The following is a 15,490-nucleotide window of genomic DNA, read 5'->3' on the forward strand; positions in this document are numbered from 1 at the left end:
CTCAGTGTTTCATCTGATAGGACCCTGAGTCCTTTCTTCTTCATGCCCGCCTCCAGATGGGTGAGGTCTGCCTCTCTCCACAGGACCACTTCAATCTCTGCATCATCCTACAATAAAAGAGAGAATAATGAAACGGTGCAAACGCAGTGCTTATAAACTACTTTAATATGACGCACACTTTCTTTCTTTTCACTGGCAGTAGAAATATGCATTTCTGAGCTATATTTGATAGTAGGCCATGATTCCACACTCGACCTATAGTTTAATATTTAGATCAAATTCCTACTAGGAACAAAAATGACTGCAATAAGTCAACTATCAAATTTACTCAATACATCATTTGATGTGATACATTTTTTGTATAGCCTCCTGTAGCACAAACCTACTCTGGTGACAACTTCTGATCTCATTTAAAAGGGGAAAAACATTGTTTTTACTCATTTTGGGTTTGTTGTAACTAACTGTATTAACTGGATTCTGTTTCAACAGAAGGAATAATGATATCCCACTGACATTATATGTTGGTGAGAACCGACCTGAATATTTCTCACAACCTTTTAATAATGATCCCGCACCTGTGTGATCTTCACAGTGCTAGGGTTAGGGTTAGTTAATTAATTAATAATTGTTAATAGCTTAAGTGCATTTAATGTAAGTGCATTAATTTAGCTCTCACCATCCACTGCCCCATGCTACACCCGTCCGCTAGCATTAGCATGTTAGCTTGCGACCCTCTCTCTCTCTCTCTCTCTATTAAGCTTTATCTATTCATTCTCTTGTGCTTTTATTATCTTTTACATGCAATTCAACGTTTTCGTGTCTTGTTTTTATTGTGTTTTATGTCCCTGAAAAGCACTCTGAACTGCCTTGTGTGCTATATAAATATAAATGTGCCTCACCGTGTTGACCGGTAGGGGGCAGCAGCACAAGAACACACCAGTGGAGCTCAAACCAAAGAGAGAGAAGAAGAAGAAGAAGAACCACTGCCTGCTCATGTGTAAATAAACAAGAGAAAATGGCTGCTTTAGACGAAATACAACGTCTTGAATATTTATCTTTGGTGTCAAAGGTGTGCACGGAGTTGGAGAATCATCTGGGGATAAGCGAAAAAGATTTGGGTAACGTTACGACACATTACAGCACCGTTTTCTCATCGGCATAGCTAGTTAGCTCGCTAGCTTGCCATTGAAGAAGCAGGCATGCTAATGTCAAATATCAGTATCTGAATTAGCATGAATAGCTAAACACCGGTTGATGTTTTACAGCTGAATTTATCATCAATCTGGCCGAAAAACATCCAACATTTGAGGATTTCAAAGCGGCTCTGTGTAAAAATGGAGCAGATTTTACAGTAAGTTTGCTGCTTGCTATTCAAATACCTTTATTTTCCTGTTGTTGTTTTGCTGTTGCATTGTGTGTCCTTACCAACATATAGTAATTTGTTTGTTTGTTTCAGGATACCCTCACTGGTAATCTGCTTAGACTTATCCACACTATGCGAGCCTTGCCATCTACAAGTAAAGGTACAGAGACCTGTAATGTCTTATGTAGTAATGCCTCATGTTGTACAGCTGTAAGTCTGCTGTTAAATCATCTTTTCTCTGTTCAGCTCATCAGGCAAAGGTCAAACCAAAGAGCGAGAAAGACAAGCTGAAAGAGAAATACCCTGCATTATGTAAACCAGATGATCCTGCATGGGTGGTAAGCCTCATTTAATGACATTTTCCTCTAAATCATCCCTCACTTGTATCCTTGGATTAAGCTCCAAAGTTAAATTCAGCTCTTCGATTGTGGGGAAAATCCGCAAGCGCATGAAACGGATAATGAATTTCAGAGGTAGTTTGAAGTATGTATGGTGCTGTTGTCAGTAATTATCACCTCCTATATCAGATTCCATCGCCTCACACAAATAAAGATGACGAGCAGGTTGCTGCAGCCGCCATGAAGGAGCTGGAGATGCTCATGCCTAACTTCTGTGGGACAAGCTCTGATAACAGGTAAAAAAGACGTCACTGAGAAAGTAAGACAAATAAAGTGACCAGTGCTAGATTAAAGATGTATTTTAATAATAATATTACTAATGATTTTAATTGGACTTCTCCTCTTCTCTTTTACTCGTCAGGTCAAACGCAAATTTGCACAGTGACCGAGGTCGAAACACAGACAAAGAAAGCGGACGTCAGCGAAGCCGTTCTCGCTCCAGGTCAAGGGATCGCGACGGAGAATCAAACCCCAAGCGAAGAAGGAAACGGGTGTCACGCTGGAGCGACCGGCCACCGAGCCCACACAAAGATGATGACGACAACAACAACAACAACAAGGATGACAAAGGCTCTGACTGCTGGCGGGACAGATTTGTGGATCGTCCTCTGGTAGAAGAGCCTGTTGTGGGCGACATCTACAGTGGCAAAATCAGCAGTATTATGCAGTTTGGCTGCTTTGTGCAGTTAGAGGGCCTCAGGTCAGTCAGCCAAATGGCATCTTCTCAGCCATGTACATCAATGTAGTGAGACATATGTTTTTTTTTAAATCTGTGTTGATAATTAGTTTTTCAAGATTTGCACATATCACATGCTTGTATAGAGTCTCTGATAAATTTACAATATTTTACAGTTTTTCTTTCTGGTGGGCTCTTCCTCTCATGGTACCATAAGGACAAAACATTCATTAGATTCCATGTTATGTTGCATTCAGATTTGTTTTTGTCAGATCCTCATCCTGACTTGTATGTCATTGCTTCCAGAAAACGCTGGGAGGGCCTGGTGCACATCTCAGAGTTGCGCAAAGAAGGACGTATAGCCAATGTGGCTGACGTGGTCACCAAAGGTCAAAAGGTGAAGGTCAAAGTGCTGTCGTTCACCGGAACCAAAGCCAGCCTTAGCATGAAGGTGAGTCATATATAAAATGATGAAAACCAGTTGGTTTCTTTGAAGTAGAAACTGTAACCTGCTGGTTAAAATGCATTTCAAATATGTGTTTGTTTAACTTACGTTACATTAATGATTACATTTATTTGCAAAAACAGTTTGACTTGCATGCAGTGCAGTAAGTGGTTTCCCAGATGTTGGCCAGGAATCAGTGATCATGTGTTTATATTTTGCCAGGATGTTGACCAGGAGACAGGCGAGGACCTGAACCCCAACCGGAGAAGAAACCTGGACGTGGGAGTTGGAGACGAAGCCATGAGGAACCCTGACCGGCCTGTTGAGGCCAGCGTGCTGGAAATAGAGGAAAACCCAACAGAACGCAAACGGCTTGCCAAGATAACTGACCTTGAAAAATGGGAAATAAAACAGGTATTCATCGGACATTTACACAGATTTGAAACGGGTTCTTTTTTTTTAACCATCCAGTTTATGTGAACACGTTTCCCATCCCATCCAGATGATCGCAGCCAACGTACTTCCTAAAGAAGAATTCCCAGAATTTGACGAGGAGACTGGAATCCTCCCCAAGATAGATGATGATGAAGGTAAAAATCTACACTTTATTCTTATGTTTTTACAAAATGAGAGTTCTACTGCATGACAACGTCTCTTTCTTTAACTTTCTCCCCCCACAGATGAAGAAATGGACATTGACCTGGTTGAAGAAGAACCACCATTCCTGAGGGGACAGACTAAATGGACTGCAAACCTCAGCCCAGTCAAAATAGTAAAGGTGTGTATCTAGAAAGTTGTCTGTGCTCCTGTTAGGTCTCTGCAGATCTCACAGAATATTTGTTTTGATCAAATATACTGAAAGCTTTAAACTGAGTTTTAACTCACTCACACTCACTAACTCACTCATTCATATTGAGCAGGCTGCTTGTGCTCTGTGTGGTCACTGTCAGCCACGCTAACCTGATTTATCTACTGTACAGGAGCAAAATAGTAGCTACAGCCTCTACATAGACAAAGAAAGTGAACAGCTGCTGCAGTTTTAACAGTTACACCACCAGCAGGCGTAACTAACTAGGCCAACCCGAGTGTTTTTTGTTGTCTTTGTGTTTGCGTGTGTCTTAGATCTTACACTTAGCACCACCTAATGCTGTTTGATCAGAGGTGTTCTGTGTTGCAGAGAGGTGGGAAGTTAAACCACTGGACGTCAGTAACAACACACCTTTCAAGTGCTGTTAAATTACTCTTTAAGTGGTGGCGTAGGTTTATGTCAGGGACTTGAGGTGTGAAACTGCTGCTAACACTGCAGCTCTGCAGGTGGATGATGTTGGCTGCGTTTGGTTGCGGATGCTTTAATACTGTCTACAAACCGCCATCATTGTTTTCATTTTGTCCATTAGAATCCAGACGGCTCCCTTTCCCAGGCAGCCATGATGCAGAGTGCTCTTGCTAAGGAGAGAAGAGAGGTGAAGCAGGCGGCTCGCGCTGCAGAGATGGACTCCATCCCCACCGGCCTCAACAAGCACTGGATTGACCCAATGCCTGACTGTAAGGACCTGGCCCACACACACTGCCAAAAATATTACTTCCGACTAGAAATGAATTAAAAGACAAAATCCATCCATGGATGTAAAATTTATAAAATAAAATGTAACCATTTGCCTTGTATCAGGCCTATTACACTGTTATATTGTTACCATGGCATGGCTGGAGATGATTATCTGGTTGAGTTTGGCACACAGTCATAATGCACTGTGACTGTCATCCGTAGCCTGAGGGGATATAAGTTCCTTTTAGCCCTGGTTACTACCTCTGACTCATAGTCTAATTCAAAAGAGCTTATTGGAAAGTTAATTATCATCGCAGTTTGTCTTAAGTATTTAACAGTAGATTTTAGGAGGTTTGGGCGGGTCGTCCGGCTCATTGTTCCCCTCCTGTCCAGATGAAGGAAGGCAGATCGCTGCCAACATGAGAGGCATCGGCGCAATGCCTCTAGATCTTCCAGCGTGGAAAAGATATGCCTTCGGAGGGAACCAGGTGTCATATGGCAAGAAGACAGAACTTTCCATCCTGCAGCAGAGAGAGAGCCTGCCTATTTTCAAGCTTAAAGAACAGCTCGTTCAGGTATGAGCAGTGATGAAATAACTTTCAGCGCATTGTGCCAAACAAACCAGTCGTGCGAGAAAATGGAACTGACTTTTGAAAGATGTCTTAAAGGTGTCGAATTCACATTACAACCAAAACATGCACATCTTTCTTAAGTTTTTTTTTTTTAACCCACTTCAATACCATAACAGTTGATTCTTTCTCTTGACAGGCTGTCCATGATAATCAGATCTTGATTGTCGTTGGAGAAACTGGGTCTGGAAAGACCACGCAGATCACACAGTACCTGGCAGAGGCAGGTTACACCTCCCGGGGTAAGATTGGTTGTACGCAGCCTCGTCGTGTAGCTGCTATGTCTGTAGCCAAGAGGGTCTCTGAGGAGTACGGTTGCCGTCTTGGCCAGGAGGTAAACAATCCTTTTAATGTGAACAACCAGTTCTTAGTGAGAGCTTCTCCTCTCCTCAGTAGCATTTATCCATTCCAAACTAATTGCAGTTTTTGTAAGATGTCCTTCAGCTTGCATTACTCTCATTCTAGGTGGGTTACACCATTCGTTTTGAGGACTGCACCAGCACAGAGACAGTAATCAAGTACATGACCCATGGTATGCTGCAAAGGGAGTGTCTGTTGGACCCAGACATGAGTCAGTATTGCCTCATTATGCTAGATGAGGCCCATGAGAGAACAATCCACACCGATGTGCTCTTTGGCCTTCTCAAGAAGGTATTGTAATTCTAAAAATCACTCGATATTTGAAATGATCTAATTCCGACAATGCTATATTACATACACTAACTTCCTCTGTCGCTTTCAGACGATACAGAAACGCAAAGACCTGAAGCTGATCGTGTCCTCGGCTACACTGGATGCGGTCAAATTCTCCCAGTATTTCTTTGAAGCGCCCATCTTCACCATCCCAGGAAGAACTTTCCCAGTGGAGATTCTCTACACCAAAGAACCCGAGACAGACTACCTGGACGCCAGCCTCATCACCGTTATGCAGATCCATCTAACGGAGCCCCCAGGTACGGTTGTGTCAAAAACGTCCTTAAACCATCTTGAAAGGTCACCGTTGTACCTGAGACATTATTTTAAGATATTGTACATTGATGTGAATGAGCTTTTCTGTCCTTTGTCCAGGTGACGTCCTGGTGTTTCTGACTGGACAGGAAGAGATCGACACGGCCTGTGAGATCCTGTATGAGAGAATGAAGTCACTGGGGCCTGATGTTCCTGAGCTCATTATTCTGCCCGTTTATTCTGCCCTGCCCAGTGAGATGCAGACCAGGATCTTTGACCCTGCACCTCCAGGCAGCAGAAAGGTAATGAAATGCACTGGATTAAAGCACAGAGATTAAAACTGTGAGTTGTCGGCCATCTTTAGAAGGTGAAACCAGCTCTATTACTTCTGATCTTATTCCAACTCCAAAATAACACTTTTAGAATACTTGTGTTTGCTAAATGAAAGTACATACTTTAAAAGTGCTTTTATTTTCATGCCACTGTCTTTCTTTGATAGAATTTAGATATATTTACCTTTTTTGGTGGTTTACAAGTTGTAGAACAAATCATGCACCTTGCAGACTCATGCTCTAATTTTTCTGTTCACCACCAGGTCATCATTGCCACAAACATTGCTGAGACTTCTCTGACTATTGATGGGATCTACTATGTGGTGGACCCTGGCTTTGTTAAACAGATTGTGTATAATTCCAAGACGGGAATCGACCAGCTTGTGGTGACTCCCATATCACAGGTCATCTATTTTATCACACTCCTTATATGTAAAATAAGCATTTTACATTTGGTAACCTCGGTGTGGTTTCTCCTATGGTGAAAAACAGAAAAGGCATCGACGATAATGATTTGATAGATTGGCATCTCTTTGCTGCATAATCCTTTTAACATCCTTGATCTGTTTTCAGGCGCAGGCCAAGCAGAGGGCAGGTCGAGCCGGCAGAACAGGCCCAGGGAAGTGCTACAGGCTCTACACTGAGAGAGCCTACAGAGACGAGATGCTTGTGTCCAATGTGCCAGAGATCCAGAGGACCAACTTGGCCAGCACTGTGCTGTCGCTCAAGGTAACATACTAACTTTTTCTAACACCTCTAACTGTCTAACTGCTTTTGGGTATCAAACAAAGGCAAAGGTGTTGAAATTTCACCAATGTTGTCAGGGACACAGGGATTTCTGTCTGTTTTTTTTTAATTTGTCACTTTCTCCTGGAGCGAGATCAATTTCTGCCAAAAAGGGCACATAAATAAGCATACTAGTTGTTTTTTATGGAAGCTGCATCCAGGTCAATCTATTATTAAAGAGCTACAGCTCTTTGGCCAAGTGATTTGGGCCCCTTAGACTCACTCTCACTCTCACTCAATGTGTAGAGCAGTAAATTAGTGGATGTAATAAAATTTGCTTCAGTTGAATACAGACAAGACAGGAGTGATTATATTCGTCAACAAGGAGGAAAGAATGAAAGAAAGCAGGAAAGTCATGTTACAAATCTTGGAGTTTTAATAGACTCTATTCTCAGCTTCAGCAGCCACATCAAGGGAATTAATAAATCAGCATCATTTTATTGTAACAGTCTCATCTGGTCTTTCCAAAACAGCTCTCGCTCATTCTGAACATTGTTGCCAGACCTCGCACCAAAATACATTTCTCATCTCCTTGAAGCATACAAACCCAGAAGGGCCCTTTTGATCTGTAGTAGCAGTCAGTCTGTAGCACTTCTTCTGAGTCAGAACCAAACACTGTGGATCTGCTTTTAGCTGCCATGATGGACCCAACTTCCTGATGATCTCTAATGGACTCCAAGATTGACCACTTTTCAATCTAAAATGGAAAAAGCTGTTCTTCTGTGTCTTTGATTGATTGTTTTCTCTACCGCACTTTTATTTCCTTTTATTGAATTTTGCCAACTTACGACTCATTTCTACATTTCTGGTCTATTATGAGTTTTGTATATTTGTGTTATATGTGTTATTTCATTTTATCCCTTTTCAATTTTTATTCTATCTGAACTGATTTTTCTTAACTGATTGTATTTTGGATTTTATTTCTTATTATTTCTGAATATTCTAATGCTTTTCTTTGCCCTTGTGAAGCACTTGGAATCATGTTGATAGAAAATTGAATCTTAGTTATTATGAATGACTTAATTTATTTATTTGTTTATTCATTTAGTTTCCCCTTTGCTCTGCTCTCCTCTCCTCCTCAGGCCATGGGTATCAACGACCTGCTGTCTTTTGACTTCATGGACGCTCCTCCCATGGAGACTCTGATCACAGCCATGGAGCAGCTCTACACTCTGGGGGCTCTGGATGATGAGGGCCTCCTCACACGGCTGGGAAGAAGGGTGAGGAGAATGGATGTACTTAGAGTGTTGCATTCGAACCTTAAGCACTTGGAATAATGTTGATAGAAACATTTGACCAATGAATGACAAGTGGAGTAATCCACTTCCACTTGTCTCTGTGGTGCAGATGGCTGAGTTTCCTCTGGAGCCCATGCTGTGTAAGATGTTGATCATGTCCGTCCACCTGGGCTGCAGTGAAGAGATGCTCACCATCGTCTCCATGTTGTCTGTGCAGAACATCTTTTACAGACCAAAGGTTTGTGGCCATATTTCAATACAAACACATGAGATAACTTCACAGTCAGACCTTCTCTTCAAATCTTTGATGGGAGTTAAAGGAATGTCTAAGGCAACTAAATGTTAAAGCTAAAAAAATCATTGTGAAATAAGACTCAAAACACACAAAAACAAACTTGAGTCTTTCTCAATCCAATTTTCAGGACAAACAGGCGCTTGCCGACCAGAAGAAGACGAAGTTCTTCCAGCTCGAGGGGGACCACCTTACATTACTGGCTGTCTACAACTCCTGGAAGAACAATAAGTTTTCCAACCCCTGGTGTTTCGAGAACTTCATCCAAGCCCGCTCCTTAAAGAGAGCTCAGGATATACGCAAGCAGATGCTCAGCATCATGGACAGGTGTAGACATGCATTTCAGTGTTTGTGTTATTTGTTGGGAGTGGAAACATAGAAATGGAACTGTCTTTCCACTGAGTAGCACTCTATAGACCACATCTAACCTCATATATTATTTAAATGTTTGCCAGACTTGGAGAAAAAGACATACGTCAAACATGATGTCTTGTTTACTGAATACATTTGAGTGTAGTGTGCACATATTAACCCCAACTGAATATTTCTTAGACACAAGCTGGATGTGGTGTCTTGTGGAAAAGCTACAATGCGGGTCCAGAAAGCTATTTGCAGTGGATTCTTCAGGAACGCCGCCAGGAAGCATCCCCATGATGGGTACCGTACCCTGATAGACCAGCAGGTGGTGTACCTCCACCCCTCCAGCACCCTCTTCAACCGCCAGCCGGAATGGTAAATCCTGATTATAATCCATGCAAACACTATTAGGGCCTTAGTTAGAGCTGCTGTTGTTGTGTCTCTCTGTAGAATGAGTGTGTTGATTATATACATTTATTGTATAATCATATTTGCTGATATGTTTTCAGTTTTATATCACTGTGAATTCTGTTGGCCATTTGTTGTTCATGAAAATAATCAGTCAATCTGATCAGTACAAGCTGTGATTTGGTCCTTTTATTATGCTTTCCTGCAGGCTTGTTTATCACGAGCTGGTGCTGACCACCAAGGAGTACATGCGAGAGGTGACCACCATCGACCCTCGCTGGCTCGTGGAGTTTGCGCCGGCTTTCTACAGAGTTGGCGACCCCACACGCCTCAGCAAGCAGAAGAGGCAGCAGAAACTGGAACCTCTCTACAACCGCTATGAGGAACCCAACGCTTGGAGGATCTCCCGCGCCTTCAGACGACGCTGAAGATCTCCTGTGCCTTATGCTCATACCAGGTGAACAAACTGTAGTGCGTACTGACTGACTGAACCCGCTGACGGCTGAGAAAGACACTTCAGTTTGGCTAAAGCCAAACGATCACTGGACAACTGGTAATTGAACTGAATACATCAGTATATAAGCTTTTCTAACTTACACATTACTTACAGTAATAGTTAAGTTTGCCATGTTGTTACATCATTTCCATAATCAGAGGGTTGTGAACATTTCCTATATTGTATTTTCTATTAGATTTAAAATATAGGGGATCTTGAATTTGTTTTTTTATTACAATCTTTATGTTCTTCAGATAAACACTAAATGCACTTTTAATTGCTGCTGCCTCCAGTTATTACATCTTCTCTGCGTGTAAATGGTCAAATATTGTTTTTCCGATTTAAGGGATAGTCCGACATTCTGGGAAGCGTGCTACTTTGCTTTTTGTCTTTTCGGAGAACTTGAAGGTGATGTTTAGCTTTGGCTTTCTCTCTCTCTCATGGCAGTACAATACCAGCAGCTTTATTAGCTTAGCTTTAACGCAAGGACACAAAACACTCACACCAAAGTGTAAAAATGAGGCCAGCTGTTTCCTCCTGTTTTCTAGTACCGTTAGGATCAGTTTATTCGCCCACCATAAACTTCCTCGCTCTTAACAGAGGACTCCTGCGACACAGGAAAGAACAGTCTGGACTTCAGTTTGGTTATTATTATGGGTATTTATTAAGCAATCTTTTCAACCACAGGTCATGTTTATGGATTGAATAGGCCTCAGATGTGAGAGGAATGCAGCTCTTAAAAACAAAACAAAAAAAAATCCCTAATGAGATTAATTTAAAACAAAAACACCATAGCCTTATATACAAGTGGATGGGGTGGGCATGTGCAAGAGGTGCATGGGTCTCAGGGTGTGTATGATGATGGGTTGGTACAACAAGATGATTTCTGAAGGTGGGGGAGAAAAGAGGGAGGGTGGGGGCTGGCTTTAGTACATGTAGCCTTTGGAGTAGGGCTGAGGGCCCATGTTTTGGGGGGCTTGTTCCGTGGTGTAGGGCACTCCCTCATCCAGGTGGGACAGGGGCACCGTGTCCTCCTCGTTGACGTAGCGCTCAAACTCTGCCTTCAGGCTGGGTCGCTGATTGTCTGGGAAGGCCAGGGAGATGAGGGCCTCGGGCTCACACACAAACTTGTAAACATAGCGCTCCCCCGCCACCTGGAGAACAGGGAATGGCTTCAGTCAAGTAGGAACATATATGGGGGAAAAAGCACATTCAACTGTCTTTTTTACAGGCGTGCAGACTTAAACAGTAGGTGGGTAACAAATCTTTGACCGGCCCAAGTCTTATGTGTTCATTAAATGGACTGGTTTCTCTGTTTAGTTGTCTAGTACGTGATCAGATCTGCACCACAGAAGAGGAGGAGATTCTGTGACCCAGTTATCATCTGACAAGTTACTCACCCATGATTGGTGGTGATTTACTGGGATTAATAAGCATTTAATTTGACTTGCATACACGCCACTGCAACCCAGCTTCACATATGCCTTTTCTCACATTGCCAGAGATAAATGTTTTATGTATCTTGATGCTTGTTCATGGATTCTTGGACTCCTTCATTTTGAATTCTTGAATCGTTGGGTCTCTCTCTTAATTAAGGAGTTTGGTCTAGACCTGCTCTTTATGGAAAGCATCTTGAGATAACACCTGTTGTGAATTGGCGATACGATTAAATGAAATGATCGGCTCTGTCTGATTAGAAAAGCTTTACAAAGATCAGTTCTTCAATTCAGTGTGTTCTCTTTCTTGATATTATAGTCTTTCATGTTTGCTAAGGAGCCCTGCGACTGACTGGAGACCAGTCCAGGGTGTAACCTGCCTCTCGCCCTTGTCAGCTGGGATTGGCTCCGGCCCCGAAAGGATAAGCGGTATAGATGATATGATGGATGTTTGCGAAGGTTACCTTCTGTATTCGCAGTAGGATAACTAGACCAGGTCTATTTATGTAGTACCACATCACTACTCATGCTGTAGTACCACTTTCTAATGAGGCCCACTTTTAGAAATTATGACTTCTGCCTTTGTAATGGTGAATAATTGACATTTATTTTCGTAGATCTATATACGATTGTTGTAAAACCTTTTTGAGCAATGCTAAAGGAAGATGAACACCACAGCTTATGACTGATCTATAAAGCATTAGTTAATTATTGAAAGCCATTAGTCTCATCTTAAAAACTCTATATGAAGGGTGTTAATAAGAACACTGTACAATAAATTAACCAGAGACTATAGTATGTCAAATTAATTTACTATAATAAGAAAGAGTGCCTGCTGTACCTTCTGCATGATTCCCTTCTCATAGTAATAGCGCAGAGAGCGACTGAGCTTGTCATAATTCATGGCTGGACGGTTCTTCTGCATGCCCCACAGCCTGGCGACCTGAGGGCAGAAAAAAGAAGTGGCAGTGGTTATACCTCTGGTATAGTTCATTTAAAGGTGAGTGGTTATTTGCATGCTTTTGAAAGGCTTAAGAATTCAACCTTCCTCGAATGACACGTCAACAGAGGAGAATCGTTTGTCTCAGCAGGTTTTTTTTTTTTTTTCCCCTCAACTTCATATTCCCAGAATCATAATTAGACACAGTTGTGTGTGTGTTTCGACGCTGAGCCCACTAGGTGTCCTCGGTGGCAAGTCAAAGACCTCTCTGCTCTTAAAAACAACAGCATCAACATGCCAAGACCAGGGCGAGTCCCCACATGTGGATTCACTTCCTTTTTATGTAACCCATTACCACTTGAATGCAACCAGAGTCCCACAGTGTTCGCAGTGAAATAGGAGTCATGGCTGGTTGTCAGAGGCAGGCCATGAAATATACTCTCAACCCAAAATTGAACTCTCAGCTGACGAGAGACTACTAACTAACTGATAGAAAATTAGTGCCTCACAACCCCACGCAGGCAAGGGGAAGTAAATCAAATGTCTTTGCGACAGTGAACGATCTTTGTTAACCAATATCTGAGACAGTGCGCGAAACTGCAATGCTGGAGGGGGGGAAGGGAGACACTGAGATTCATGACTCAGGAAGAGACAGGTTGTATCCCACCGTGGCCATCAAGCCAGCAGCCCTGTTTGATCTCTGAGTGTGCTCTCAGCTCTAATTGCTCTTGTAAAACTCTTTCCCCATTCATTTTTAATGTACAGTAAAAAGATAATGGAAAACACGGTATAGACCTACCCGTGTTTGGGCCCACCTAAATGGACGCTGTCTGGTGCGTCCAATCAAATTGCAGACTTAAACATCGCAAAAAATGTCTCGACTAAAGAAATGCGAGGAGGTGAGAGTGTACGGGGGTGTTGGATGATTCCATGATAGCGCTCGTCCTTCATCTATCAATCCAGTGTTTCATGTGTTGAATAATGAATGGGGGACTAATGGAAGATGGATCAGAGAATAGACCTGCTAGGAAAGTGGCCAAATCTCACTTCTGATCGCTCTAATCTAGGTAGCGCCTTAAAACCCTGCTAACATAAATTCATTCCGAGAATAAATCCTGTGCCATCCTTATCTGATTTATATTAATGTCATGATCTCTATCAGCACTTCTCAACTATCGGTGGATAAGGCCATACAGTAATGCCGCCTAAAAATAGTGCTGATGCGTTTTAAATGATATTTAAAGTGCTAAAACTAACTACAGTTGTAATAGGAAGATGCTGTGGTCTAAATACTGTGGAGGTCATATTCAACAATACTCTGAGTCACGTTTTCATGGCTGAGTTTGTTGCAAAAAGTATGTTAATGCTTTCCATGGCTTTTAAAATGCTCTACCATTATGGGCTGCTGTAAAGACTGTAGTGAAGTCAATTCAAAAAGCACCATCTTCTCTTTCAAAACCTAAATTCAGTTTCTAACAAAACATGATTAGATTAATTAAAATATCTTGAGTTATGTTAGTGGCTGTATTTGCCTGTTTGACAGCAGTCTGGACTTGTTGGCTCCAGTAAGAGTGTGTGTAAGCTGTAAACCCAAACATCAGAATGTCCCTTTAGAGATCTAAAGCTGATATCACAGCTACATTGGTCCCCCCCATCTATAAATGTTACTCATGACTCCCAATAGAGTGAAGGATCAGATTGCTTTGTGTGTTTTAAAATACTGTAATTTATCCTCTACTCCTGCTGCTTGGACACAACATTGTCCCGTTCATGTTGTCTGGAAAGGCAGAACTTTTAAGATAGATTTCAGAAGTACCTCTTCAGGTTCAATGAGTTTGAACTCCATGCCGCGGCCGGTCCACGCGATGAAGTGGGCGTTGCCCGGGTCGTCCAGCAGGGCCACAAGGAACTGCCAAAGCTGCAAAGAGCCGCGGCGCTGGTAAGGTGTGCCCTCGCGAAAAACACCACCCCCCTCCTGCTTCACCTCACCTGGAACAAGGAGAAAAGAGACAAGAGGTCAGCATGAATATGGGCTTCGATCAGTGTATTGCCAATGACCCAGGAATTACTGCACCTGACCAGCGCGAACGTCTTTATAACTTTAATTGCACTATGGTTTATCCCATGTCAAGTTTCTTTTCATATTTAATATATTTTCAACACATCAATCTGCATCAGACCGTTGAGATTCAACCCTTAAATTAGGATCTAAAATGGGTCTTATATCACATGCACAAACAAGGTAGAACTTGTTGACTTCTAGTGGGGCTGGTACATCAGCTGGTCGTCTAATCTTGATGTTTCATGTTTGCATACTGACGTAAACCGAATGAAATGCTCATTAACAAAAGCTTATCAAAAATGGCAGCAGTGTGTTTAGTTGCGACAGGAATAGGAATATTTTTTAGGGTTTTTGGATAATGCAGACCACCAAAGATGTTTAAAAGCAAGAAGAAGAGGCATACTAGTTTGGACAGACATAAAAACTATGAATATAAAGAAAAATGCAGGCACATGGACACTCATTCTTGTTTGGTTCTTAATTGTTTACCGGTTACTGGATATGTCGTACACAAGTGTGGGAACACGAGAAGAGCGGCTAAGTTACTTCCATTGTCTCTCACAGAACTTGCACACTTCGCTGGTTCAACCAGTGCTGACACCCTCGGGCTCTTCACTCAATCTCCTTTAGCGTCAATCACAAACACCACCAACACCATGAGAAACTGCCCGTCTCTTTTCTCACCGTGTCAGAGGAGCCCTACATCGTGTGTGTGCAGAAACCAAACCCACTAACTAAGCTGAGTGCATAAAGACCCATGTACCTCTTACACAAGGCTCCCTGACGTCAATATAAGAGGACAGGGCAGGTATAGAGATTGAAGTGGGTGACTGTATGGCTAGTGTTTCTCTCCTATACCCGCTGTCACCCAGCTCGCACCTCGCCAAGTGGATTGCTGGTGTGCAAATGAAATTGTGTGTGAATGCAGAGGGATTATGGGCACAGCAGGCTCACCTTCGAACTTCTCTGGAACCACACGGGAGTCATTTTCAAACAGATAGCCTGCGAGACAAAGGGAGAATTGTGTTAAGAGTTTCAAGGGGCCTTGATCTTAGCACAACTGGGTTGTTCATGTGGGATCTGTGCCAAGCTTTGAATACCATCCCAACAAAATACAAGGATCTATTCACGCATTGAA

The 15,490-nt window shown here is 42.4% G+C and overlaps 2 protein-coding genes across 3 annotated transcripts in view; one reads left to right on the plus strand and one right to left on the minus strand.

Annotated features, from left to right (window-relative positions):
• The first annotated feature begins 1,005 nt into the window (after positions 1–1,005).
• LOC139219651 (ATP-dependent RNA helicase DHX8-like) lies at positions 1,006–10,123 on the plus strand. Its single transcript, XM_070851582.1, has 23 exons — positions 1,006–1,118; positions 1,266–1,351; positions 1,457–1,523; positions 1,610–1,701; positions 1,891–1,997; positions 2,123–2,461; positions 2,744–2,888; positions 3,105–3,296; positions 3,385–3,472; positions 3,563–3,660; positions 4,280–4,427; positions 4,822–5,003; positions 5,197–5,391; positions 5,523–5,708; positions 5,800–6,010; positions 6,126–6,307; positions 6,601–6,741; positions 6,911–7,066; positions 8,206–8,343; positions 8,471–8,599; positions 8,784–8,980; positions 9,206–9,385; positions 9,627–10,123. Exons 1-23 carry the CDS (start codon positions 1,016–1,018, stop codon positions 9,844–9,846), a joined length of 3,582 nt encoding a protein of 1,193 aa, XP_070707683.1. The 5' UTR covers positions 1,006–1,015; the 3' UTR covers positions 9,847–10,123.
• A 452-nt stretch (positions 10,124–10,575) lies between these two features.
• Positions 10,576–15,490, minus strand: part of etv4 (ETS variant transcription factor 4) — a 29,701-nt gene continuing 24,786 nt past the window's right edge. For both annotated transcript variants that reach the window (XM_070851583.1, XM_070851584.1), the window contains 4 exons: positions 15,307–15,354; positions 14,107–14,279; positions 12,192–12,293; positions 10,576–11,068 (listed from right to left, as the gene is read on the minus strand). In XM_070851583.1, the coding sequence (XP_070707684.1) occupies positions 10,841–11,068; positions 12,192–12,293; positions 14,107–14,279; positions 15,307–15,354 (551 nt within the window). In that variant the 3' untranslated portion in view covers positions 10,576–10,840. The remainder of the gene's footprint in view (positions 11,069–12,191; positions 12,294–14,106; positions 14,280–15,306; positions 15,355–15,490) is intronic.

This window comes from Pempheris klunzingeri, chromosome 20 (assembly GCF_042242105.1).
Source record: "Pempheris klunzingeri isolate RE-2024b chromosome 20, fPemKlu1.hap1, whole genome shotgun sequence".
NCBI lineage: Eukaryota > Metazoa > Chordata > Actinopteri > Acropomatiformes > Pempheridae > Pempheris > Pempheris klunzingeri.